We start from the raw sequence: 25,000 nt of genomic DNA on the forward strand, positions 1-25,000 counted from the left end.
CTAAACGCACCACAAACCCATGTTTAACGCCTTTGCAAACAACGTGTGTGACTCAGTGCTGTGTGTCACCAAACCAGCACTGTACAAGCCTTTAGTTTTGGGTCTGGGGGTGTGATTGGCTGAGAACAGATCAGTGTGTGTGTGTGTGTGTGTGTGTGTGTGTGTGTGTGTGTGTGTGTGTGTGTGTGTGTGTGTGTGTGTGTGTGTGTGTGTGTGTCCAGCACAGTCTCATCAAATAACATGAACACATGACTGATCCTGAAACATGTATTTTCCCTGTGAGGCTCAGAGTGATGACATGTGACTGTGACGTCATGATAACACACACACACCGAGTCACTTTAATGACACTGCAGAATCCCCGATAACATGAGGTCACTAACACAACGTGTGTTTAGCCACTCACACACATTTATTGCTATGGCTTTTAAAATATACACAGCAATTATGAATATAATAAACAATAAATAGTTTATAAATCAATTAAAATACTATACAATAAATAATAATAATAACATAATTAAATATATACAAATGTAATGCATTATATTATATATGTTATATAATACATTATTACACATAATATATGCTATATACAAATATAATATAACTTAACTTTATATATATAATATTATTGCAATTCACTAATTAAAATTTTAATAATAAATAACAAATATAAAATTAAAAGTATTTAATAGATTGAAAAAAAACATTAACTATATAAAAATGTTATTTAAATTATATTACTATATATAATATATGCTCTATATGTATAAATACAAATTAAAATATGGACTATATAAAATATAATGCTATTTTATTATATTAAATTAATATGTACGCTGTATATTATACTATTGTAACTTAACGTACTAAATCACTTATATCTCATTTTTATTTTAATAATATAATGACATTATAATATACTTAATTAAACTTAAAATAACAGACAACAAATAAAAATTAAAACAAATTTCACAAATCGATTTAAAATATAAACTATGTAAACATAGTATGTATTATTACATTATATAGGCTATATTTTTATATATCATAACATAACTTACTGTATCATACATCTAATTCTTATTTTAATAATAGACTACAATAAAATATATGTAATTAAAAATGCAATAATAAATAACAAATGTAAATATTACATATTTTATTATTAGGACAACATTATGGGTTATATATATATATATAAATATATAATGTTGTCCTAATAATAAAATATGTAATATTTACATTTGTTATTTATTTATTAATTTTAGCCAATTAAATATTTAAAGTGTAGCCTGTGTGTCAGGCGTTCTCACTCAGGGCCTCACAGCAGACGCAGGACCACACACACACACACACACACACACACACACACACAGTCACACACCCTAAACCTACCCATCACACACACACACACACACACACACACACACACACACACACACCCTAAACCTATCCATCACACACACACACACACACACACACAGACAGGTGTGTTGCCGGGTTCAGGTCTGGTTTGATCAGGTGAGTGTCTCTCTCTCTCTCTCTCTCTCTCTCTCCCTCTCTCTCGCTCTCTCTCTCTCTCTCTCTCTCTCTCTCTCTCTCTCTCACACACACACACACACACACACACTCTCACCTGCAGCACCGCAGTCCGCGCATCTGTCGTTCCCGGCGCGCTCCCGGAGCTCGCGCAGATCGCGGCTGTTGCGCTCGGGCTCGTTCGCCATGACGTGCGTCTCCGAGGATCGATACAGTCTCCGGTACAGTCTCTCTATCGCGGGCAGGAAACGACGAATGAATGAAAACCTTCAGATAACCTCGAAATAACCGCGAGCTCGACTACTGATGGAGCCCGAGGCGGTGTGTCCACTCAGCGGTGGCAGAGGAATATAGTGTACTTCTCTTCCTCTTTGTGTTTGCGCTCAGGGTTCTGGCGGTAGAGAGAGAGAGAGAGAGAGAGAGAGAGAGAGAGAGAGAGAGAGAGAGAGAGAGAGAGAGAGAGAGAGAGAGAGAGAGAGAAAGAGAGAGAGAGAGAGAGAGAAAGAGAGATCCTTTTCTTTCTCTCTAGAGAATTTATCAGCGTCTTATCGGTTCCCTCCCTCCTTATTCGACTAGAAACACAGCGACACCTAGCGGCGACTTGAGGAATCACTCGCACTCAGAACATTTCACTTCTATAAAAACATGTATGATCAATAATAAGTTATGACAGCATATGTTTTTACATTGTTTTAACTCATCAAAATTAGTTAATACATTTTCAACTTTTTTTATACAAGATTCAGCTCATTTGTGTAGCCTAAGCCAGTTTAATATAATTTAAGTTGAAATTACTTAAATATTCAAGTTGATTGTACTTAAAAGTTTAACTTTTTTACAGTAGTTTTTTTGTTCAATTCATTTATTTAAATTAAACCAATTATTTTTTATTTAATCCAATTAATTAATTATTTTAATCAATTATTTATTTATTTTTAATAAAATGTAAATATTTATTATTTATTTAAATAAAATGTTACTTATTTATTTAAGCAATTCATTTAAATTAAACCAAATTATTTTCATTTTAATCCACTTTAATCCACATATATATATATATATATATATATATATATATAATTAATTCATTCAAATTAAAAAACTTTTATTTGAATCAAATCTAGTTAGTTACTTAGTTAGTTTAATATTAATTTTATTATTTATTTATTTTTACAATTTTGTTTACAGTGTTTTTCTCTAAACGTTTCCACTAACCTCAGCACTGAAAATCAGAATTAGCAGAATTCCTGGTGAAAAAATTACAATACCCATGATCCTGCAAACCATCTCCACAAATCAGAATGGTAACAAAACCAGTTACGCAGTTATGAAGCACTGCAAATAACATAATTATTTAAATTGTCACATATTTAGAAACAAGTAGTTTGAGAGTGTAGTTTGCAATGCTTCATGGGAGGGGGCAGTTCTTTTGGGGCAATTTGCATATTTCGATTCTCTGATTGGTGGAGAGTTTTCGCAGAATCGTGGGTAATGTAGTTTTTCACCAGGAATTTTGTCATTAAACATAAACATTTCCCCCTTCATGATAGCAACATTCTGTAACAACTGTACAAAGATAAATAAAAATATGGGATCATTAAAGTGTCATTCTCGCCTGATTTTAATCTAATCAAATAAAATCATCTGACAAATGGCTAATCAATATGATCTGAGTTGTGTAAAAACACTGAAAAGTCAGAAAATCCCAAACAAATGTGTCCAATATGCTGGGCGCTTGAATTAAGGAGGATATTATAAGCGTGTGTATTTATTTAAGTGTGGTTTATGAACAAGAAGGTCTTTATATGTCGTGAATGCTCGACGAATGCGACCAAAACAATCCCTCGTGCTGTTATTGAGAGTGAAAGCGGCCAATCACCAGCGGCTTTTCAAATGCCACGCCCATTAGTGCAAGTTTGAGCCAATCAGACACAGTTCTCGAGCAGTGGGCTCGTACCAAGCGAGGCAGACGTTTTCTTTAACCAATAAGATTCTTCATGGCTCTATGACGTATGCGCCTCACGTCAGCTTGTTTTGCTCAAACGGAATACTGTGCATGTCAGTAACTGGACATTGTTAATCGAGCATGTAATAATAATGACCTTAAAAATAATAATTAAGTTGCTCAACATGTAATTTTCTTTGAAAGCAAAATTGCGACAGTTTATGGACATACACCAGACAAACGTCTTTTGAGTCGTTGCGTAGTGGGACGTTTTTAGGATGATCGAACCGATCCCAGAGTTCGGAACTGGAGAGAAGATTCGAAGACTCGGTTCTGATGGATCTCCGGATCTCCAGAGACTCTCATGCGCTTCCTTCAACCAGGACACGACGTGAGCGCGCATATGAATCCTCTCGGGATCCGTATGTTGTTAAAAACTTGACGAGTTTCCCAAAACGGGTCTCGGTGATCATGGCGTTTTATTTGTACAGTTATTATTAGTCTATGCCAGATCACAAACATGACATCTATTTAACCCTAACATCTATCTATCTATCTATCTATCTATCTATCTATCTATCTATCTATCTATCTATCTATCTATCTATCTATCTATCTATCTATCTATCTATCTATCTATCTATCTATCTATCTATCTAATTCAATTCAATTCAAAATTGCTTTATTGGCATGACTGTACATGTTACAATATTGCCAAAGCTTGGAACACATAGAATAATTATACAGTATAAAATTATAAAGTACAAAAAAATAGAATATTATAACATAACTTAAATCTAAATGAACAACTTAAATTAATTGTACAAATTAACAGTGAAACAAATTATAATATCTGTGAACGTTTTACTATCTATCTATCTATCTATCTATCTATCTATCTATCTATCTATCTATCTATCTATCTATCTATCTTCATTCTCTCTCTCTCTCTCTCTCTCTCTCTCTCTCTCTCTCTCTCTCTCTCTCTCTCTCTCTCTCTCTCTCTCTCTCTCTCTCTCTCTCTCTCTCTCTCTCTCTCTCTCTCTCTCTCTCTCTCTCTCTCTCTCTCTCTCTCTCTCTCTCTCTCTCTCTCTCAGGTCTTTGGCTGTCGGTGGTATGAATGGCTACCGGCTCTTCTCTCTGTCTTCTGTTGACAGAATGGATTGCATTCATCAAGGAGGTATATATAAAACTCCTTTAAAATTTCATCCCAAACATTTGTCCACAGAGCCATCCCATTTTGGGAAGTTTGTAAAATAAACAGAAGCGAGGCAAGGGTCAGGTCATCTTAGACCCGAAACATGAAGTGTTCAAACAAGTGTTCATCACAACCAGAGATAAATGAATCGTGGTTCTGTAACCCAGTCACATCTGGAGGGTTCATATCTGAACACATACTTATTTTTATTACTGCTACTGTCCAGGTTTGAAAATAATAACAGTCATCAAATCTTATATTTCCTCTCTTACCGAGCCTCAAAGCCATACATTCATAAATCTCTCTATCATGATGTATTTTGATTAATTGTACAAGGCTGTTTTGAAACAATCATATCCGTGTTATTTAAGAATCTATGAAATACTGTTATAGTTTTTATTAATATTTGGAATAAATTAAAAAATTTTATTGTGTGTGTGTTTGTGTGTGTGTATATATCGGTATATACTATATAAGAGAGCCGTCAAGTCGATTAATCACACCTAACATAAGTTTGTGTTTATATAATATATGTGTGTGTATGTATGTATGTATATATATATATATATATACAGTGAGGAAAATAAGTATTTGAACACCCTGCAATTTTGCAAGTTCTCCCACTTGGAAATCTTGGAGGGGTCTGAAATTGTCATCGTAGTAGGTGCATGTCCACTGTGAGAGACATAATCTAAAAAAAAAAAAAATCCAGAAATCACAATATATGATTTTTTAACTATTTATTTGTATGATACAGCTGCAAATAAGTATTTCAACACCTGTCTATCAGCTAGAATTCTGACCCTCAAAGACCTGTTAGGCCCTGATCACACCTGACGCGTTTTTCAGGTTCGAAAACGCGAGGTGCACTGCACTTACCATCACACAGAACGAGCAGTGTGCTGCGTTTTTTTATGTTGCTAGGCAACCACTGAAACAGCTGTCCTGTCAGTCAAGTAAACGTCAAATCTGCCTTTTATTACTTTTATTTACTTTCTGTTAACATTGTGATAGTTACGGTTCGTGGAGTCGTTAAGCTCCTGGTAACCCGCGAGAGCACCACAAGTTTATCCTCCATCATCGCACACTCCGGGCGTTCAATCAACTGTAGCTTTCATCACTAAAACGGAAGGCCCGCCTCTCCATTCACTCGATTGGACAGTGGAAAAAAACGCGATGACGTCGGGCGCTTTTTCCGAGTTGCTTTTTTTTTTCAACTTCAAAAACGCGAGGCGCAGCAGGCGGTAAAACGCGTGGCGCAGAAGGCGCATAAACAGCGCGCAGAACGCTCGCTGCCATAGGAAACCAATTGAAAACAGGCGCCTCTCACTGCAAAAAACGCGTCAGGTGTGATCGGGGCCTTAGTCTGCCTTTAAAATGTCCACCTCCACTCCATTTATTATCCTTAATTAGATGCACCTGTTTGAGGTCGTTAGCTGCATAAAGACACCTGTCCACCCCATACAATCAGTAAGAATCCAACTACTAACATGGCCAAGACCAAAGAGCTGTCCAAAGACACTAGAGACAAAATTGTACACCTCCACAAGGCTGGAAAGGGCTACGGGGAAATTGCCAAGCAGCTTGGTGAAAAAAGGTCCACTGTTGGAGCAATCACTAGAAAATGGAAGAAGCTAAACATGACTGTCAATCTCCCTCGGACTGGGGCTCCATGCAAGATCTCACCTCGTGGGGTCTCAATGATCCTAAGAAAGGTGAGAAATCAGCCCAGAACTACACGGGAGGAGCTGGTCAATGACCTGAAAAGAGCTGGGACCACCGTTTCCAAGGTTACTGTTGGTAATACACTAAGACGTCATGGTTTGAAATCATGCATGGCACGGAAGGTTCCCCTGCTTAAACCAGCACATGTCAAGGCCCGTCTTAAGTTTGCCAATGACCATTTGGATGATCCAGAGGAGTCATGGGAGAAAGTCATGTGGTCAGATGAGACCAAAATAGAACTTTTTGGTCATAATTCCACTAAACGTGTTTGGAGGAAGAAGAATGATGAGTACCATCCCAAGAACACCATCCCTACTGTGAAGCATGGGGGGGGGGTGGTAGCATCATGCTTTGGGGGTGTTTTTCTGCACATGGGACAGGGCGACTGCACTGTATTAAGGAGAGGATGACCGGGGCCATGTATTGCGAGATTTTGGGGAACAACCTCCTTCCCTTAGTTAGAGCATTGAAGATGGGTCGAGGCTGGGTCTTAATGACCCGAAGCACACAGCCAGGATAACCAAGGAGTGGCTCTGTAAGAAGCATATCAAGGTTCTGGCGTGGCCTAGCCAGTTTCCAGACCTAAACCCAATAGAGAATCTTTGGAGGGAGCTCAAACTCCGTGTTTCTCAGCGACAGCCCAGAAACCTGAACTGATCTAGAGAAGATCTGTGTGGAGGAGTGGGCCAAAATCCCTCCTGCAGTGTGTGCAAACCTGGTGAAAAACTACAGGAAACGTTTGACCTCTGTAATTGCAAACAAAGGCTACTGTACCAAATATTAACATTGATTTTCTCAGGTGTTCAAATACTTATTTACAGCTGTATCATACAAATAAATAGTTAAAAAATCATACATTGTGATTTCTGGATTTTTTTTTTTAGATTATGTCTCTCACAGTGGACATGCACCTACGATGACAATTTCAGACCCCTCCATGATTTCCAAGTGGAAGAACTTGCAAAATAGCAGGGTGTTCAAATACTTATTTTCCTCACTGTATATACATATTATATATACTGTATAATTGTATACTTAAATATATAATATACATACATTATATACATATATGTATATTATATTAATCACGATTAATCAATTTGACAGCTTTAATTTACATTTTTTAAATCATGTTTAATCAATTTGGTTGTTACTGTCATTTTATTAATTTTATATTTTGTTTTTGTAATTTGTCTAAATAGTTTTTATTTATTTTTATTTATTATTTTTATTTAAAATGTTATTTTATTTCAGTTAATTTCTATTTATTTAAAGTAATGATAAAATGCTTTTCATGGTTTTAGTTTGAGTTAACCATAATAACACAGAACTGTATAGATAAAAAGTATTTGGAAACATTAAGGTTGTCAAACGTAACAGACCAGGATTCATTTAATTGCAAAAGCCACATAGTTGAATATTTTGTATGTAAGTGCAATGCCATTCATTCACTTTGCATCTTCTGTGTAATGTTGAATCTCAGTGTGTAACGCTGTATGTGTCACTGCCTGTGTCTTGTGTGTGTGTGTGTGTGTGTGTGTGTGATCAGAGGAAAGCCCGGACGTGTGTGTTGCGGAGCGGCTCTTCTCCAGCAGTCTGATGGTGATCGTGAGCAGATCTACACCGTTCAGGATGAACATCTACCACTTCAAGAAGGGCACAGAGATCTGTAACTACAGCTACTCCAGCAACATCCTCGCCGTCAGACTCAACCGGCAGGTGAGACACACACACACACACACACCATTCAAAACTCGTTACACTCAACACACACACACACCATTCAAAACTCGTTACACTCAACACACAGACCATTATCATACCATATCGTTACACTCAACAAATTAATACTTCTATCCAACAGAGACACATTCAAAGTGAGAGTAAAGACACTTAATGATTTTTGATGTTTCAAATAAATGCTGTTCTTTTGAGCTTTCTATTCATCAAAATATCCTGAAAAATAAAATGTATCACAATTTCCTGTTTTCAACATTGATAATAATAGTAAATGTTTCTTGAGCATCGAATCATCATATTAGAGTGATTTCTGAAGGATCATGTGACTCTGAAGACTGGAGTAATGATGCTGAAAATTCAGCTTTGTTCACAGGAATAAATTACATTTGACGATATATTCACATAGAAACAGTTGTTTTAAATTGTAATAATATATCACAATTTTACTGAATTTTTCATCAGATAAATGCATTTTCTCGAGTATTCCGAACGTTTATATTTCCTTCTTTCAGAGACTGGTGGTTTGTTTGGAGGAGGCTCTGTACATCCATAATATCAAGGACATGAAGCTCCTGAAGTCCGTCCTCCACACGCCACCGAACCCCAAAGGTGCTCACAGCTCAAGTACACCTCTGAGTTATTACCGTAATCACACCTAAAAACCTGCTTTCTTTAATGCTTTCCATCTGTCAGGTCTCTGCGCTTTATCTGTTAATCATTCCAACTCATACCTGGCCTATCCTGGGAGCTTCACTGCGGGAGAAATCACTCTGTATGATGCTGGGAATCTGGTAAGTACGGCAGCGTGTTTACGCCACAGAGTGAAAAATAAAAAAGGTAATAGAGACTTTTTATATATGAGATATATAAAGTCGTAATTGCGAGTTATAAACTCACAATTCTGAGAAAAAAATGTTTCCTTAGAATTGGACTTTATAACTCGCAGTTCTGTGAAAAGATGTCAGAATTGCGAGATATAAAGTCGCAATTGTGAGAAAAAACGTCTAAAAATGATTTTTTCGATTATTAAAATCAGTTTTTCTCGATTGTTTACACACATTTTCTGAAAGCATGCCTCATATTCTCAGAACTCTACACACAAATCCAAAAAACACACACACAATGGGCAAAACCCCTCAATTCTCCTGCAAAATGAAACTTTACATTCAAAACAATGTTATTTCTTCTCAAAATGGTATTTTGTTTTCAAATGACACACACAAACCATCATATGAATAGACATTTATAAGAACCAGTTGAACACTGATATGCTCAGTGTAAAACACTATGATGAATGGAAAACACTTCTTCTCCATTCATCATAATGACTTAGGCCTTTTTTGGTTCAGTGTTACACTTTCTACAGACAGTACATACATAAGTGTGTTGTAAAATATCTGAGAATATTGTTTTTATACTCAGAACACACAAATACACGGTAACAAATATATTTTATTTTTCCCACAAAAACAATATACACAGTGTACATCCCAACCAACACAAAGTAGGACATACAGTGGTCTACATACAGAACAACAGAAGAATTGACTGTATACAGTTACAGTAATAAAAAAAAAATCTAATGTTGGCATCCATTGCTCCATTGAAGAGCTCACCTGTTGAAGAGCTCACCTGTTGAAGAGCTCACCTGTTGAAGAGCTCACCTGTTGAAGAGCTCACCTGTTGAAGAGCTCACCTGTTGAAGAGCTGACCTGTTGAAGAGCTCACCTGTTGAAGAGTTCACCTGTTGAAGAGCTCACCTGTTGAAGAGCTCACCTGTTGAAGAGCTCACCTGTTGAAGAGCTCACCTGTTGAAGAGCTCACCTGTTGAAGAGCTCGCCTGTTGAAGAGCTCACCTGTTGAAGAGCTCACCTGTTGAAGAGCTCACCTGTTGAAGAGCTGACCTGTTGAAGAGCTCACCTGTTGAAGAGTTCACCTGTTGAAGAGCTCACCTGTTGAAGAGCTCACCTGTTGAAGAGCTCACCTGTTGAAGAGCTCACCTGTTGAAGAGCTGACCTGTTGAAGAGCTCACCTGTTGAAGAGCTCACCTGTTGAAGAGCTCACCTGTTGAAGAGCTCACCTGTTGAAGAGTTCACCTGTTGAAGAGCTCACCTGTTGAAGAGCTCGCCTGTTGAAGAGTTCACCTGTTGAAGAGTTCACCTGTTGAAGAGCTCACCTGTTGAAGAGCTCACCTGTTGAAGAGCTCGCCTGTTGAAGAGCTCGCCTGTTGAAGAGCTGACCTGTTGAAGAGCTCACCTGTTGAAGAGCTGACCTGTTGAAGAGCTCACCTGTTGAAGAGCTGACCTGTTGAAGAGCTGACCTGTTGAAGAGCTCACCTGTTGAAGAGCTCACCTGTTGAAGAGCTCACCTGTTGAAGAGCTCGCCTGTTGAAGAGCTGACCTGTTGAAGAGCTCACCTGTTGAAGAGCTGACCTGTTGAAGAGATCACCTGTTGAAGAGCTCACCTGTTGAAGAGCTCACCTGTTGAAGAGCTGACCTGTTGAAGAGCTCACCTGTTGAAGAGCTCGCCTGTTGAAGAGCTCACCTGTTGAAGAGCTCACCTGTTGAAGAGCTCACCTGTTGAAGAGCTGACCTGTTGAAGAGATCACCTGTTGAAGAGCTCACCTGTTGAAGAGCTGACCTGTTGAAGAGATCACCTGTTGAAGAGCTCACCTGTTGAAGAGCTCACCTGTTGAAGAGCTCACCTGTTGAAGAGCTCACCTGTTGAAGAGCTGACCTGTTGAAGAGATCACCTGTTGAAGAGCTCACCTGTTGAAGAGCTGACCTGTTGAAGAGCTGACCTGTTGAAGAGCTCACCTGTTGAAGAGCTCACCTGTTGAAGAGCTCGCCTGTTGAAGAGCTCGCCTGTTGAAGAGCTGACCTGTTGAAGAGCTCACCTGTTGAAGAGCTGACCTGTTGAAGAGATCACCTGTTGAAGAGCTCACCTGTTGAAGAGCTGACCTGTTGAAGAGCTCACCTGTTGAAGAGCTCACCTGTTGAAGAGCTCGCCTGTTGAAGAGCTCGCCTGTTGAAGAGCTGACCTGTTGAAGAGCTCACCTGTTGAAGAGCTGACCTGTTGAAGAGATCACCTGTTGAAGAGCTCACCTGTTGAAGAGCTCACCTGTTGAAGAGCTGACCTGTTGAAGAGCTCACCTGTTGAAGAGCTCGCCTGTTGAAGAGCTCACCTGTTGAAGAGCTCACCTGTTGAAGAGATCACCTGTTGAAGAGCTCACCTGTTGAAGAGCTCACCTGTTGAAGAGCTCACCTGTTGAAGAGATCACCTGTTGAAGAGATCACCTGTTGAAGAGCTCACCTGTTGAAGAGCTCACCTGTTGAAGAGCTCACCTGTTGCCTTTTTATGCTAAAGCTCTGATTGCTAATTGTAAAACTGTGTGACGGGTGTTTGCCCATGTGATGAGTCAGTGTGCATATCTGAATGGCAGTGTGTTCCTTGTGAAAACAAGAGATTTTCTGCATGAAAATTGTGCCAAAAGCAGAGAATTGTGTGCAGTGTTTTGAAAAAAGTGTGTTTTAGAACTGCAATTTGAGTGTAAAGCAGGAATTGTGCTTGTAGTTTAGCAGAACTGGTTCAGGGGGTTGGTGAATGAGTTACATGTTGTGGTCATTGTGTCTCAAGTACCAGTATTTGTGTGTAAACAATCGAGAAAAACTGTAAATAAAATTAACAATTAGCAGTCGACGCAATTGCGACTTTATATCTCGCAATTCTGACTTCATAACACAATTGCAACTTTATATCACACAATTCTGACTTTATAACAAAATTGCAACTTTATATCAAACAATTATGACTTTATAACACAAAATTGCAACTTTATATCTCACAATTCTGACTTTATAACAAAATTGCAACTTTATATCACACAATTCTGACTTTATAACACAAAATTGCAACTTTATATCTCACAATTCTGACTTTATAACACAAAATTGCAACTTTATATCTCGCAATTCTGACTTTATAACACAATTGCAACTTTATATCACAAAATTCTGACTTTATAACACAAAATTGCAACTTTATATCTCACAATTCTGACTTTATAACACAAAATTGCAACTTTATATCTCGCAATTCTGACTTTATAACACAATTGCAACTTTATATCACAAAATTCTGACTTTATAACACAAAATTGCAACTTTATATCTCACAATTCTGACTTTATAACACAAAATTGCAACTTTATATCACACAATTCTGACTTTATAACACAAAATTGCAACTTTATATCTCACAATTCTGACTTTATAACACAAAATTGCAACTTTATATCTCGCAATTCTGACTTTATAACACAATTGCAACTTTATATCACACAATTCTGACTTTATAACACAAAATTGCAACTTTATATCACAATTCTGACTTTATAACACAAAATTGCAACTTTATATCTCACAATTCTGACTTTATAACACAATTGCAACTTTATATCACGCAATTCTGACTTTATAACACAAAATTGCAACTTTATATCACACAATTCTGACTTTATAACACAAAATTGCAACTTTATATCTCACAATTCTGACTTCATAATTCAAAATTGCAACTTTATATCACACAATTCTGACTTTATAACACAAAATTGCAACTTTATATCACACAATTCTGACTTTATAACACAAAATTGCAACTTTATATCTCACAATTCTGACTTTATAACACAAAATTGCAACTTTATATCTCACAATTCTGACTTTATAACACAAAATTGCAACTTTATATCTCACAATTCTGACTTTATAACACAAAATTGCAACTTTATATCTCACAATTCTGACTTTATAACACAAAATTGCAACTTTATATCTCGCAATTCTGACTTTATAACACAATTGCAACTTTATATCACACAATTCTGACTTTATAACACAAAATTGCAACTTTATATCACACAATTCTGACTTTATAACACAAAATTGCAACTTTATATCTCACAATTCTGACTTCATATCTCAAAATTGCAACTTTATATCACACAATTCTGACTTTATAACACAAAATTGCAACTTTATATCTCACAATTCTGACTTTATAACACAAAATTGCAACTTTATATCTCGCAATTCTGACTTTATAACACAAAATTGCAACCTTATATCATGCAATTCTGACTTTATAACACAAAATTGCAACTTTATATCATGCAATTCTGACTTTATAACTCGTAATTGCGACTTTATATCTCGCAATTCTGAGAAATAAAGTCAGAATTGTGAGATGTAAACTTGCAATTGTGAGATAAAAAGTTGCAATCATCTTTTAAAATGTTTTATTCTGTGGCGGGAACAAGCTTCCATCAGTAAGAACCCCGTTGAATCTCCCATCTGTTGCTTTAAAAGGAAAGCAGAGCTGAAATCCTCTCCTCTTGGGTTATTTCAGAGGCAGGTGACTGTGATCTCGGCTCATGCCAGTCATGTGGCCGCCGTCTCTTTCAGCGCTTCAGGAACCAGTCTGGCCAGTGCTTCTGAAAAAGTGAGTCTGAGAAGGTTGTTTTCTCAAATATTCTCCATCTCATTATTCTCTCCATGTTCTGATTGTGTAATAACCCAGGGCACTGTTATACGAGTCTTCAGCATTCCTGACGGAGACAAACTGTTTGAGTTTCGCAGAGGGTTGAAGAGGTAAGAGATTATTTATATAGTGTTTTGCACAATACATATTGTTTCAAAATGCTATATATAGTCTGACTATGTATAAATATATTCATATACCTTAACAATTAATGGGTGTTTCTTCAACTACAAGCACTTTAACTGTATATACCAGGGGCTGATTTTTATTTAAAATAATACATGACTTTTTGTTCTTTTTCTCATATTAAGACTGAAATGTCCTACAATGACTTCATAATTTAATTTTGCTACTCTCAAAAATTGAGAGAGAAAATTACACATGTATTTTTAGGGCCGTCAATATGTGTGTATATATATATATATATATATATATATTTTTTTTTTTTTTTTTTTTACTTTCATATATATATTAATTATTTAAATGTATATAGCAATGAAAAAACGTTAATGAAACATTTTTGAAAAAATACTTTTTGTTTATTATATGTTAATTTAATTGACATTTTTTTAAATGACTATACAAAAGTAATCAGAATTTGAAAGCAGTGTTAAATTTTGCTGTCTTAAAAATGCCAAACTGTATATTTTTCCTCAAACAGTATAAATGACATTTATAAATGGATAAATATAGCTTCCATAAAGTTTTTGGAAGGATCATTAAATTTGGGGGTCCAATAAAAAATAAAATAAAATAAACTATAGATACTGGTATAGATATTAATGTATAATGATATTAATACACTTTAGATCTTAACATTTAAAATGGCCTTTCCAATCAAGCTGTAATTTTGACAAATTAAGCAATGTGTGGAAATATGTAATTGTGATTGTGCATAAACTGTAATACAAATGAGTTGGCTATTTAATCGCAAAAGTGTTCGAATGCTACATTTAAATGGAAAAATGACTGAGAGTGAAAAGACAGAAACATCAAGTGCTCATACGTGAAAGATGTGATGTGTTCAGGTACGTCAGCATCAGTTCCCTGTCGTTCAGTGCCGACGCACAGTTCCTATGTGCCTCCAGTAACACAGAGACTGTTCATATCTTCAAACTGGAGCATCATAGTCCCAGGTACATTCAACATCCAATCACAAAACATGTGTACTGCATCACAGATGATGTGCATTAATACAGTAGAGCTTCACGATTAATCGCTAAAAGATCGTGAGCTCGATTCAAACACCCACACAAACTTATTCCTGTATGACAGCGATTCGGCTCTGTCTATTAAAGCTTTGACTAGTCCAATCACAGCGAACATTCAGATCTGTGTTCTGAGCCAGAGAGAGCCATTGTCATGTATCGGTACAGTCTTTTAAACCACACAGTATCATTATTTCTGTTACAATCACTCAAATTATCACGGAAGTACTGGAATAAAAGTTTATACTTAAGATATAAACACTGACTGATGTCTACCATGTGATCAAAATTAGGGCAAATCACCTTTTGAAAGTAACTTGATGCTTAAAATAACGATAGTATCAGTTACAGCGTTACACCAGTAGGTGGCGACAAGTGACTGTTAAAAATCTGTCATTGAATCATTAATTCAAGAGATTCGTTCAAAAACGCTGATTCATCCAGTAATGAAACAAGTGAAGGATTTATGTGTCATTGAATCATTCATTCAAGAGATTCGTTCAAAAACGCTGATTCATCCAGTAATGAAACAAGTGAAGTATTTATGAGCGAGTCATTGAATCATTCATTCAAGAGATTTGTTCAAAAACACTGATTCGTCCAGTAATGAAACAAGTGAAGTCTTTATGAGTGAGTCATTGAATCATTCATTCAAGAGATTCGTTCAAAAACGCTGATTTGTCCAGTAATGAAACAAGTGAAGTCTTTATGAGCGAGTCATTGAATCATTCATTCAAGAGATTCGTTCAAAAACGCTGATTCATCCAGTAATGAAACATTTGATGTCTTTATGAGTCATTGAATCATTCATTCAAGAGATTCATTCAAAAACACTGATTCATCCAGTAATGAAACAAGTGAAGTCTTTATGACTGAGTCATTGAATCATTCATTCAAGAGATTCGTTCAAAAACATTGATTCATCCAGTAATGAAACAAGTGAAGTCTTAATGAGTGAGTCATTGAATCATTCATTCAAATGATTCGTTCAAAAACGCTGATTCATCCAGTAATGAAACATTTGATGTCTTTATGAGTCATTGAATCATTCATTCAAGAGATTCGTTCAAAAACGCTGATTCATCCAGTAATGAAACAAGTGAAGTCTTTATGAGTGAGTCATTGAATCATTCATTCAAGAGATTCATTCAAAAACATTGATTCATCCAGTAATGAAACAAGTGAAGTCTTTATGAGTGAGTCATTGAATCATTCATTCAAATGATTCGTTCAAAAACGCTGATTCATCCAGTAATGAAACATTTGATGTCTTTATGAGTCATTGAATCATTCATTCAAGAGATTCGTTCAAAAACGCTGATTCATCCAGTAATGAAACAAGTGAAGTCTTTATGAGTGAGTCATTGAATCATTCATTCAAGAGATTCATTCAAAAACATTGATTCATCCAGTAATGAAACAAGTGAAGTCTTTATGAGTGAGTCATTGAATCATTCATTCAAATGATTCGTTCAAAAACGCTGATTCATCCAGTAATGAAAATTTGATTTCTTTATGAGTCATTGAATCATTCATTCAAGAGATTCGTTCAAAAACGCTGATTCATCCAGTAATGAAACAAGTGAAGTCTTTATGAGTGAGTCATTGAATCATTCATTCAAGAGATTCATTCAAAAACATTGATTCATCCAGTAATGAAACAAGTGAAGTCTTTATGAGTGAGTCATTGAATCATTCATTCAAATGATTCGTTCAAAAACGCTGATTTATCCAGTAATGAAACATTTGATGTCTTTATGAGTGAGTCATTGAATCATTAATTCAAGAGATTCGTTCAAAAGCGCTGCTTCATCCAATAATGAAACAAGTGAAGTAATTCAAATTAATTACATCTTTACATTGTATATTTAATATTAACATTTTGTCTAGTAAGTTATATGTTATTTTGTTTAGTTGCACTCAGAATCGCGGAAGAATTGTGCTCTCTATATTAAACGAAAAAATCATGATTCTCAAAAGTTAAAAGAGCAGCTTAATGGACTTCCACACTGGTTATTGTTATGTGATTCTCAGCACGGATTCTCCCTCCTGGTCTGGATATATGGGGAAGATGTTGTCTGCCGCCAGCTCTCTCCTGCCCTCTCAGGTGTCGGACATGATGCATCAGGACAGAGCGTTTGCTAGCGTCCACCTGAGCGCGGCGGGCATGAGGAACATATCCGCTCTCTCCACGTGAGTCCCAAACACGTCCCGTATGAGATATGGAGATGTGGAAGCTCCTGAATGTTGTTGTCTGTGCTGATAGGATCCAGAAGGTTCCTCGTCTTCTGGTGGCTTCATTAGATGGTCATCTCTACATCTACAACCTCGATCTGCAGGAAGGAGGAGACTGTCGTTTAGTCAATAAGCTCCGGTGAGCCAGAGGATCACACATCACTCACTGGGTTCAAAAATCATGAATGTGTATTATTTACACAATAAATCATAAAATATAACATTGATTTAGTTTTTTGTTCAATTTGATTTATTCTAAGCCATAACATATATAACTGATTTAAACATTTTGTTCAATTTGATTCACAATAAACCATAAATTATATAATTGATTTGTTTTTTTGTCAAATTATATTACAATAAACCACAAAATATATAATTTATTTACATTTTTTGTTAAATTTGATACACAATAAGCCATAAAATATATCATTTATTTACATTTTTTGTTAAATTTGACACACAATAAGCCATAAAATAAATATTTTTTTATATTTTTTGTCCAATTTTATTCACAATAAACCATAAAATATTTTTTTTTACTTTTTTTTGTCAAATTTGATACACAATAAACCATAAAATATATAATTGATTTACAGTTTTTGTTAAATTTGATTCACAATAAATCATGAAATATTTTTTTTTACTTTTTTTTTGTCAAATTTGATACACAATAAACCATAAAATATATAATTGATTTACAGTTTTTGTCCAATTTCATTCACAATAAACTATAAAATATTTTTTTTTTTACTTTTTTTGTCAAATTTGATACACAATAAACCATAAAATATATAATTGATTTACAGTTTTTGTCCAATTTCATTCACAATAAACCATAAAATATTATTTTTTTTACTTTTTTTTGTCAAATTTGATACACAATAAACCATAAAATATATAATTGATTTACAGTTTTTGTTAAATTTGATTCACAATAAATCATGAAATATAAATTATATTAACATTTTTTGTCCAATTTTATTCACAATAAACCATCAAATATATAATTGAATTAGTTTTGTGTCAAATTGATATACAAATAAAGCATGAAAAATATATAATTTCTTCAAAACTATTAAAATATCATTGCTGCCACCACACAAATTGCTGTTCTCTTGTGCATGTTGTTTTTATTTAAAACCATAAAATATATAATTGATTTAGTTTTTTTGTCCAATTTTATCCAGAATAAACCATAAATTATAAACCATAATTTATTTAGGTTTTTTTTATCTAATTTTTAACATTTATTTACTTTTCTTGTCCAATTTGACACAAATTGCTGTTCTTGTCCATGTTTTTAATAAAACTCTGTATGTATTTAGTAATTTAAGCAAAGGTGTGTGATTCAGTGAAAGATATTCAACTGTAAATTAAACCTCTTGACTGTATAAACGAGGCTCACTCAACATCAAATGGTCAGATCTCAAGCTGATTCTGCATGTCATTGTTCCCACAGACTGTATGAAAGTGCGGATGAACCCCCAGCGGCGTCGGATCCGGAGGCCGGAAGTTTATCCTACGCAGAAACTGTTTCCACGAACACCAATCAGGACTCTAGTTCCCTCACGGGTTCGTCCAATAGGGATATGTGACCCTAGACTACAAAACCAGTCATAAGTCGCACGCCAACAATACATTGTATGGGTCAAAATTATTGATTTTTATTTAATGCCAAAAATCATTAGGATATTAAGTAAAGATCATGTTCCATGAAGATATTTTGTAAATTTCTTTTTGTAAATTTTTAAATATATAAAAAAATTATTTTTGCAGCAAAATCGCAACAAACTTTATATAAATGAACAACTTTAAAGGAGATTTTCTCAATGTTTAGATTTCTTTGCACCCTCAGATTCCAGATTTTCATAGCTATGTCCAAATATTGTCATATCCTAACAAACATCAACGGAAAGCTTATTTGTCCAGCTTTCATATGATATATACATCTCAATGTCAAAAAATTGACCCTTATGACTGGTTTGTGGTCACATATATCAAATGTCTGGTTCTCACAGCACTTCCTGAAGACTGAAAGATAAATGATGATCCACTTTTCTTCCAGGCTACTCTGAGGATGGAGGAGTGCAGAGAGGAGAACTGATCCCAGATCATGAGTTTGCGGATGAATCGCTCCGTCTGGATGATGAACAGGAGTTTCCTCCGGTTAGCTTTCAGGACACCTGAAGGATGCAGATCACTCAGAAACATCATAAGACATGTTTATGGTGGAAATAAATGAGAGACATGAGTAATAAACACCATCAGATTCAGTGTTACCAGATCAGGCTAACCTTATACAAGTACAATCACACTTCAACTAGAGCAAATGTGTGTGTGTGCATTTGCTGATTCTAACTACAACTGTGAAATCATATTTTGCCACAGATGTCCGTATACATGCGTAATATATTATGATGAAGAACAATCCTTTTCACCTCGTCAGTGGACGCAGAACTGATATGCTTTCACTCGAAAGTCAGATTTTGAAATTCATTGTTTGAAATGTGTGTATTAAAGCAATCTACCTACAGTATTAGTAAGAGTAGCAGACCTCTAACGATAGATGTGTTAAATACAGCTTGTCGATGCATTGAGTTGACAGATTACATTAGTTTTAGGGTTTATAGTTTCAAATTCCATCATGATTTCACAAGATACGCAACAAATCATATCCTTTAATGTTCCTCTTTCTCACTCTCAGGTCTTTTTAGTCAATTTCACAGTAATAAAATAAAGCTGGTGAAATGAAAGTAACTGTTTGTGTGTTTGTGTTGAGGAGGATGTGCTGGACATATAGAAATTAAACACAAGGGTTGCAGAAGTTATGTAATATTGCCGTCTGAATTATTTATTATAAAGATACTATAGTTTCATAGTAATCATAGTTTCATAGTAATCATAGTTTAGACTGAAGTAAACAGTAGTTTAGATCAATGCAACTATAAAACAAGTGATGAAATGATAGTGTTTGTTGTGACAAAAATGTCATTTAGATACTATACAGCTATGTTTATATATAGTTATAATAGAACAAACTCCCATAATAGATCTATAGGCTTGAACCAAAATGGCGTAATTGGATGTATTTTCAGTTAAAGGCACTTTTTCTACAACTTTTCACACTCTCAGTAGTTCATTCAGTTTGTCTGCTGATGCTCGTCATTATGGACACCCATTTCTGCCACATGTTTAGGTAAATCATAACTATGACATTAAAATTCATAATTATGACATACAAAGTCATTCAGTAATTATGATCAAAATATAATAAATAAATATGAAATAAATATATTAAATAAAAGGTAAAAATGTACACAATTTTGAGTTGAAATTATGACAGAAAGTCATAATCACATCATAAAAATGAGAAAAGTCAAAATGATGAGATAAAAAGTTAAAATTGACTATCTGTCATAATTATTATAATAAAAATTAATAACTGTGACACTAAGCCATTCAGTGATTGTGACATAAAAAGTTAAATATATTAAATAAAAAGTCAAACTTTCTATGTCATAATTGAATTGAAAATAAATAATGAGAAAAATTATGAGATAAAAAGTAAAAATTATAACTATCTCTGTCATATTTTATGATATTTTATTACATTCATTAATAAAATAATGACAAAAATCACTGAGTCATTCAGTGATTGTGACAAAAAGTTAAATATATGAAATAAACATTTAAACTTGACTCATAATTTTGACAAGTCATGATGAGAATAAAAAATACGAAATAATTAATAATTTTGACTTAGTATGTCATAATTTTGACTTTTAATGTCTTAATTATGACTAAGTATGTCATAAATATGATTAGTATTTCATTCTATCGACTTTTCTGTGATAATTATGATGTCCAAAAGCATGATATTGTTCTGATTTGTGGCAGAAATGGCCGTCCACATCCGTGTATGTACATGCATCAGGTTTGATTTTTGTATTTAATAAGTTTATGTAAAAGTGGAGTGGTGAAAGTGACATTTTAAACCGTTTTGAATAAAATGGCAGACTCCTTTGTCTCGACTAAGACTAATATCATAGGCGATGTTTAGAGTATGCTAATAAAACAGGGCTAATATTTTCACACATGACGTGCGTATCAATATATTATGTTTGTAATTGTAATAACTGTGGCAAATGATCTCTTTCAGCCATAGACTGTAAAAAATAGCTTTCAGCACATGTACAACTAGATGACTGCATAATAATAGACATTCTCTGGTAACAGTAAGTTCCCTAAGTAGCACTAGTAGCATTAGCACACTCTGTAGGGCGGGATTTGTGACGCGGCCAGTGAGTCGCGGCCGCAGTGCATGCTGGGATAGTGGAGTGCGCACACGGCTCCTCCCCACGTGTTTGACTGACTGAGTGACTGCAGTGATCAGAAACATGGCAGCAGAGACAGCGACTCTCATCCACACACACTCACACACACACATACACAGCTGAAGGAGCTTTGAGTTCACAGCACGAGCACGAGCGGCCAGTGAATCACAGGTCAGATCTCAACTTTACCGTCCGTGTTTTGTTGGTTTAGTGGATCAGCCGAGGCCTCGGTGTGTGTGTGTGTGTGTGTGTGTGTGTGTGTGTGTGTTCACATCATGTTAGCAGTGATAATGTTGTATCAAAAGTTTCATACGCACTGTCTACATGTGTATAAACACACACAGACTGCAGATGTTGCGATGTTCTCCGGGGTCTGCGCGACGCGAGTCTGATGTTCAGTCTGAAGAGCTAACGCATGTTAGCATGTTGTTTCGTTTGCTGACTCTGGCAGATTCCCTTTATCGTGGATTATTATCTAACATTTTACTTTTAATTTAATGTACCTTTCGTGTATGCTTTAAAGTTGTCGGCCGTCATTATCGTGTTGCTCGCCCTTGCATCATTCACTAAACAGTTGCCAGCTAATTATCATAACAATAGCGATTGATTGACAGTTACAAATGAGTATATATATATATATATATATATATATATATTATAGGGATGCTCGATATATCAGCCACCATATCAGTGTCGGCCGATATATGTGATTTTTATAATGTTGTAGCCTAGTTATCGGCCGATGTGAAAATGTTGCCGATATATTAAAGCTGATCAATAATGTATTATCTCCTTCAGCTGAGACTCTTCAGATGCCACTGTTCAACATGATGGGTTTGAATTGCTTGAAATATGATTGAATCACTTCAATAAGTAAAATACGGTAAAGTGCAACATGTGCAGCGCAAGTCTGTCATATCGGCTACATAACATTATCATGAGAACTTTATAATTGTGTGTTTGGGACATGGCTTTAATGGTGAGACTTTTGATCTTGTAATCAGGCTCTCAAAAATTCTATAAAAATTTGGATTTAGATTTATCAGCCAATATATCGGTAATCAGCTTTTAAATATAATGAGTTATCGGTATCGGCCAAAATATACATATCGGTGCATGCAATATATATATATATATCTTAAAAGAAAAGGTTAAATTTATAGTTATTACATATAATTATTTGTCTATAAGTGTATTTATGTATAATAATAATGCGTGTGACTGACTATACATATATATTTACTACCACAATATATGGGTCAAAACACAATAGTGGTCTTGGGTTGTTGGTAACATGGACAATTTATGTTATGAGACCCAGTATTGTGTTTTGATCCATATATTTGCCAGCACAGTGTTTTGGTGTTGTGCTTCACAGCAGTTTGTTGTGTGTACAGGCCTGAAGTCTTCCAGCAGTGACTCCTTCCTCCTGTCTTCATTATGGCCAGCGGAGACGATGACGATCCGATTATACAAGAGGTAGATATGGACATGTTGAGCTTCTCCAGGATGATCAAACTGCAGCGTCATCCATCATCACTCTCTCTCTCTCTCTCTCTCTCTCTCTCTCTCTCTCTCTCTCTCTCTCTCTCTCTCTCTCTCTCTCTCTCTCTCTCTCTCTCTCTCTCTCTCTCTCTCTCTCTCTCTCTCTCTCTCTCTCCCTCTCCCTCGCCCTCTCTCACTCTCTCACTCACTCACTCACTCACTCACTCACACACTCTCTCTCTCTCTCTCTCTCTCTCTCTCTCGTTAGATTGACGTGTACCTGGCCAGGAGTCTTGTGGAAAAGCTGTATTTGTTCCAGGTAAGAATGGAAGATATGATATTAGGTTGGGAAGGTTGACGCACCTGGGCTAGTGCTGCATCACGAATGTTTATCATTTGCACGTGTGTTTGAGCAATCACCCAGAAAGCCTCTTCTCAGACGGCGTGCGAATACTCAGTTGAAATCTCTTTCACGTCTTCTTGAGCTTGAACGGACGTGACTAAAACGTCTTTTTTTTTTCTCTCGCGAGAAGTCATCCCTAACATCATTTCCATGGTTTATGTATATCGCCATTATGTTTAATGGAAGGAGTCGTAGGCGTGTCTTCAAAGTATTAATGGAAAGGAAAGACCCTCAAATCTGCTTCAAACTCTTGATAAATTGTGGCATTTCTTTGTTTATAATCCTGTATTCCCGTAATTCTTTTGTCTTTTACGAGTTTAATAAAGAACTCTCTCTCGTCTTCTGTCCAAACACACCGCGCCTTTAAAGAATGATCGACTGTTACGTGTGTCAGGTGACCGTAAATGCGGAAAAACTGTAAAAATGAACTGATTTGTATACAAACACTTAAATTACACTTTTATTTATTTTAGAATAATAGAGTTATATGAAATATAAACATGTAAATGGTGGCTGTCGTAAAAACCTGCCAGATTTATTCAAACATGCATTAAATATTGAAGAACATTAAAAGTTGTAATGAATATGTAATATGGTGCATATATTCAGCAGAATGCTCCTCTCTAGAGTTAATATTTCAAACTGACTGACGAGTTTATGGTCACATGGTTTTTCTGAGGTAAATGTGACGTTACATGACATTGTTTACTGACGTCTTTCCACAGTTGAAACACTGATTGAGCGACTCCATGTCACATGATACGGACTTCGATAAGTTGTACTCTATCTTTAACACAGAAGCTCATGTTTATCTCGCGCTGTAACTGGTGTTATTAATGCGGAAGAGAAGATCATGTGCTTCTCTAGAGCTGAGCCAGAGCGATCTCACGCGACAGCGACAAAACGCTATTTATGTTTTTGAATTTCGTAAGAAAATGGACGTAATTTGAAATCTGAGACTTTGTTTCATATCAATAGTAACAAAGCACAAAGATTATTGCGATTTATTGGATGGGATGCGGAACAATGTTTCCATTCATTCATCAGCTGAAAACAGGATGACTAATCGATTCTTGGGATTTAAGAATCGATATCGGTTCGTAAAAATGAGAACCGATTAAAATCGAGAAATCAATATTTTTTACCCAGCCCTACTGTATAGTCTGTTAAAGGGTTAGTTCACCCAAAAATGAAAATTCTGTCAGTTAATACTCTCCCTCATGTTGTTCCAACCCCGTAAGACCTTCGTTCATCTTCTGAACACAAATTAAGATTTTTTTGATGAAATCCGAGAGCTGTCTCACTCCTCCATAGGCTTCTAGGTGACCGAAACTTGCTGGCCCAGAAAAGTTATTAAAGAGATCGTTAATATAGTCCAAGTGACTACAGTGGCTTAATCTTAAGTATATCAAGTGACGAGAACACTACGTGAAAAGACTCGAGGCCCAGAGAGAAGGAAATGAATAGTGGAATAAAGTTGTTATTTTTGTTTGTTTTTGCGCACAAAAAGTATTCTCGTCGCTTGATATACTTAAGATTGAGCCACTGTAGTCACTTGGACTATATTAACGATCTCTTTAATAACTTTTCTAGGCCAGCAAGTTTCGGTCACCTAGCAGCCTATGGAGGAGTGAAAAA

The 25,000-nt window shown here is 35.6% G+C and overlaps 3 protein-coding genes across 5 annotated transcripts in view; 2 read left to right on the forward strand and 1 right to left on the reverse strand.

Moving 5' to 3' along the window:
* The window catches only part of LOC308706903 (arf-GAP with dual PH domain-containing protein 1), a 43,784-nt gene extending 41,878 nt beyond the window's left edge, over positions 1–1,906 (reverse strand). The window contains exon 1 of the mRNA XM_081392795.1: positions 1,643–1,906. Within this exon, the coding sequence (XP_081248921.1) occupies positions 1,643–1,733 (91 nt within the window). The 5' untranslated portion in view covers positions 1,734–1,906. The remainder of the gene's footprint in view (positions 1–1,642) is intronic.
* Positions 1,349–19,971, forward strand: LOC308706901 (WD repeat domain phosphoinositide-interacting protein 1). Of its 3 annotated transcripts, none has more exons than XM_081392792.1 (12): positions 1,349–1,527; positions 4,588–4,670; positions 7,963–8,132; positions 8,666–8,762; positions 8,847–8,944; positions 13,563–13,655; positions 13,734–13,804; positions 14,723–14,830; positions 16,937–17,095; positions 17,169–17,276; positions 18,600–18,712; positions 19,206–19,971. In XM_081392792.1, exons 2-12 carry the CDS (start codon positions 4,607–4,609, stop codon positions 19,325–19,327), a joined length of 1,203 nt encoding a protein of 400 aa, XP_081248918.1. In that variant the 5' UTR covers positions 1,349–1,527; positions 4,588–4,606; the 3' UTR covers positions 19,328–19,971. The 3 variants fall into 3 exon arrangements, with proteins under 3 accessions (XP_081248918.1, XP_081248916.1, XP_081248917.1); XM_081392790.1 differs by lacking the exon at positions 1,349–1,527 and adding an exon at positions 3,567–3,881; XM_081392791.1 differs by lacking the exon at positions 1,349–1,527 and adding an exon at positions 4,216–4,251.
* Positions 19,972–21,417: 1,446 nt separating this feature from the next.
* Positions 21,418–25,000, forward strand: part of polr3e (polymerase (RNA) III (DNA directed) polypeptide E) — a 29,736-nt gene continuing 26,153 nt past the window's right edge. Inside the window, exons 1-3 of the mRNA XM_081392348.1 lie at positions 21,418–21,645; positions 22,872–22,953; positions 23,228–23,278. Coding sequence (XP_081248474.1) covers positions 22,915–22,953; positions 23,228–23,278 — 90 coding nt within the window. The 5' untranslated portion in view covers positions 21,418–21,645; positions 22,872–22,914. The remainder of the gene's footprint in view (positions 21,646–22,871; positions 22,954–23,227; positions 23,279–25,000) is intronic.

This window comes from Scardinius erythrophthalmus (genome assembly GCF_964197995.2).
Source record: "Scardinius erythrophthalmus genome assembly, chromosome: 18".
NCBI classification, from domain to species: Eukaryota; Metazoa; Chordata; class Actinopteri; order Cypriniformes; family Leuciscidae; genus Scardinius; species Scardinius erythrophthalmus.

What these genes read in the sequence shown, in the direction of transcription:
- LOC308706901 (XM_081392790.1), top strand. Translation starts at nt 3,769, where the DNA reads ATGATCGAACCGATCCCAGAGTTCGGAACTGGAGAGAAGATTCGAAGA. An exon ending in GGATTGCATTCATCAAGGAG is followed by an intron (nt 4,671 to 7,962) that starts GTATATATAAAA and finishes GTGTGTGATCAG; the next exon opens with AGGAAAGCCCGGACGTGTGT. An exon ending in CGTTTAGTCAATAAGCTCCG is followed by an intron (nt 17,277 to 18,599) that starts GTGAGCCAGAGG and finishes TTGTTCCCACAG; the next exon opens with ACTGTATGAAAGTGCGGATG.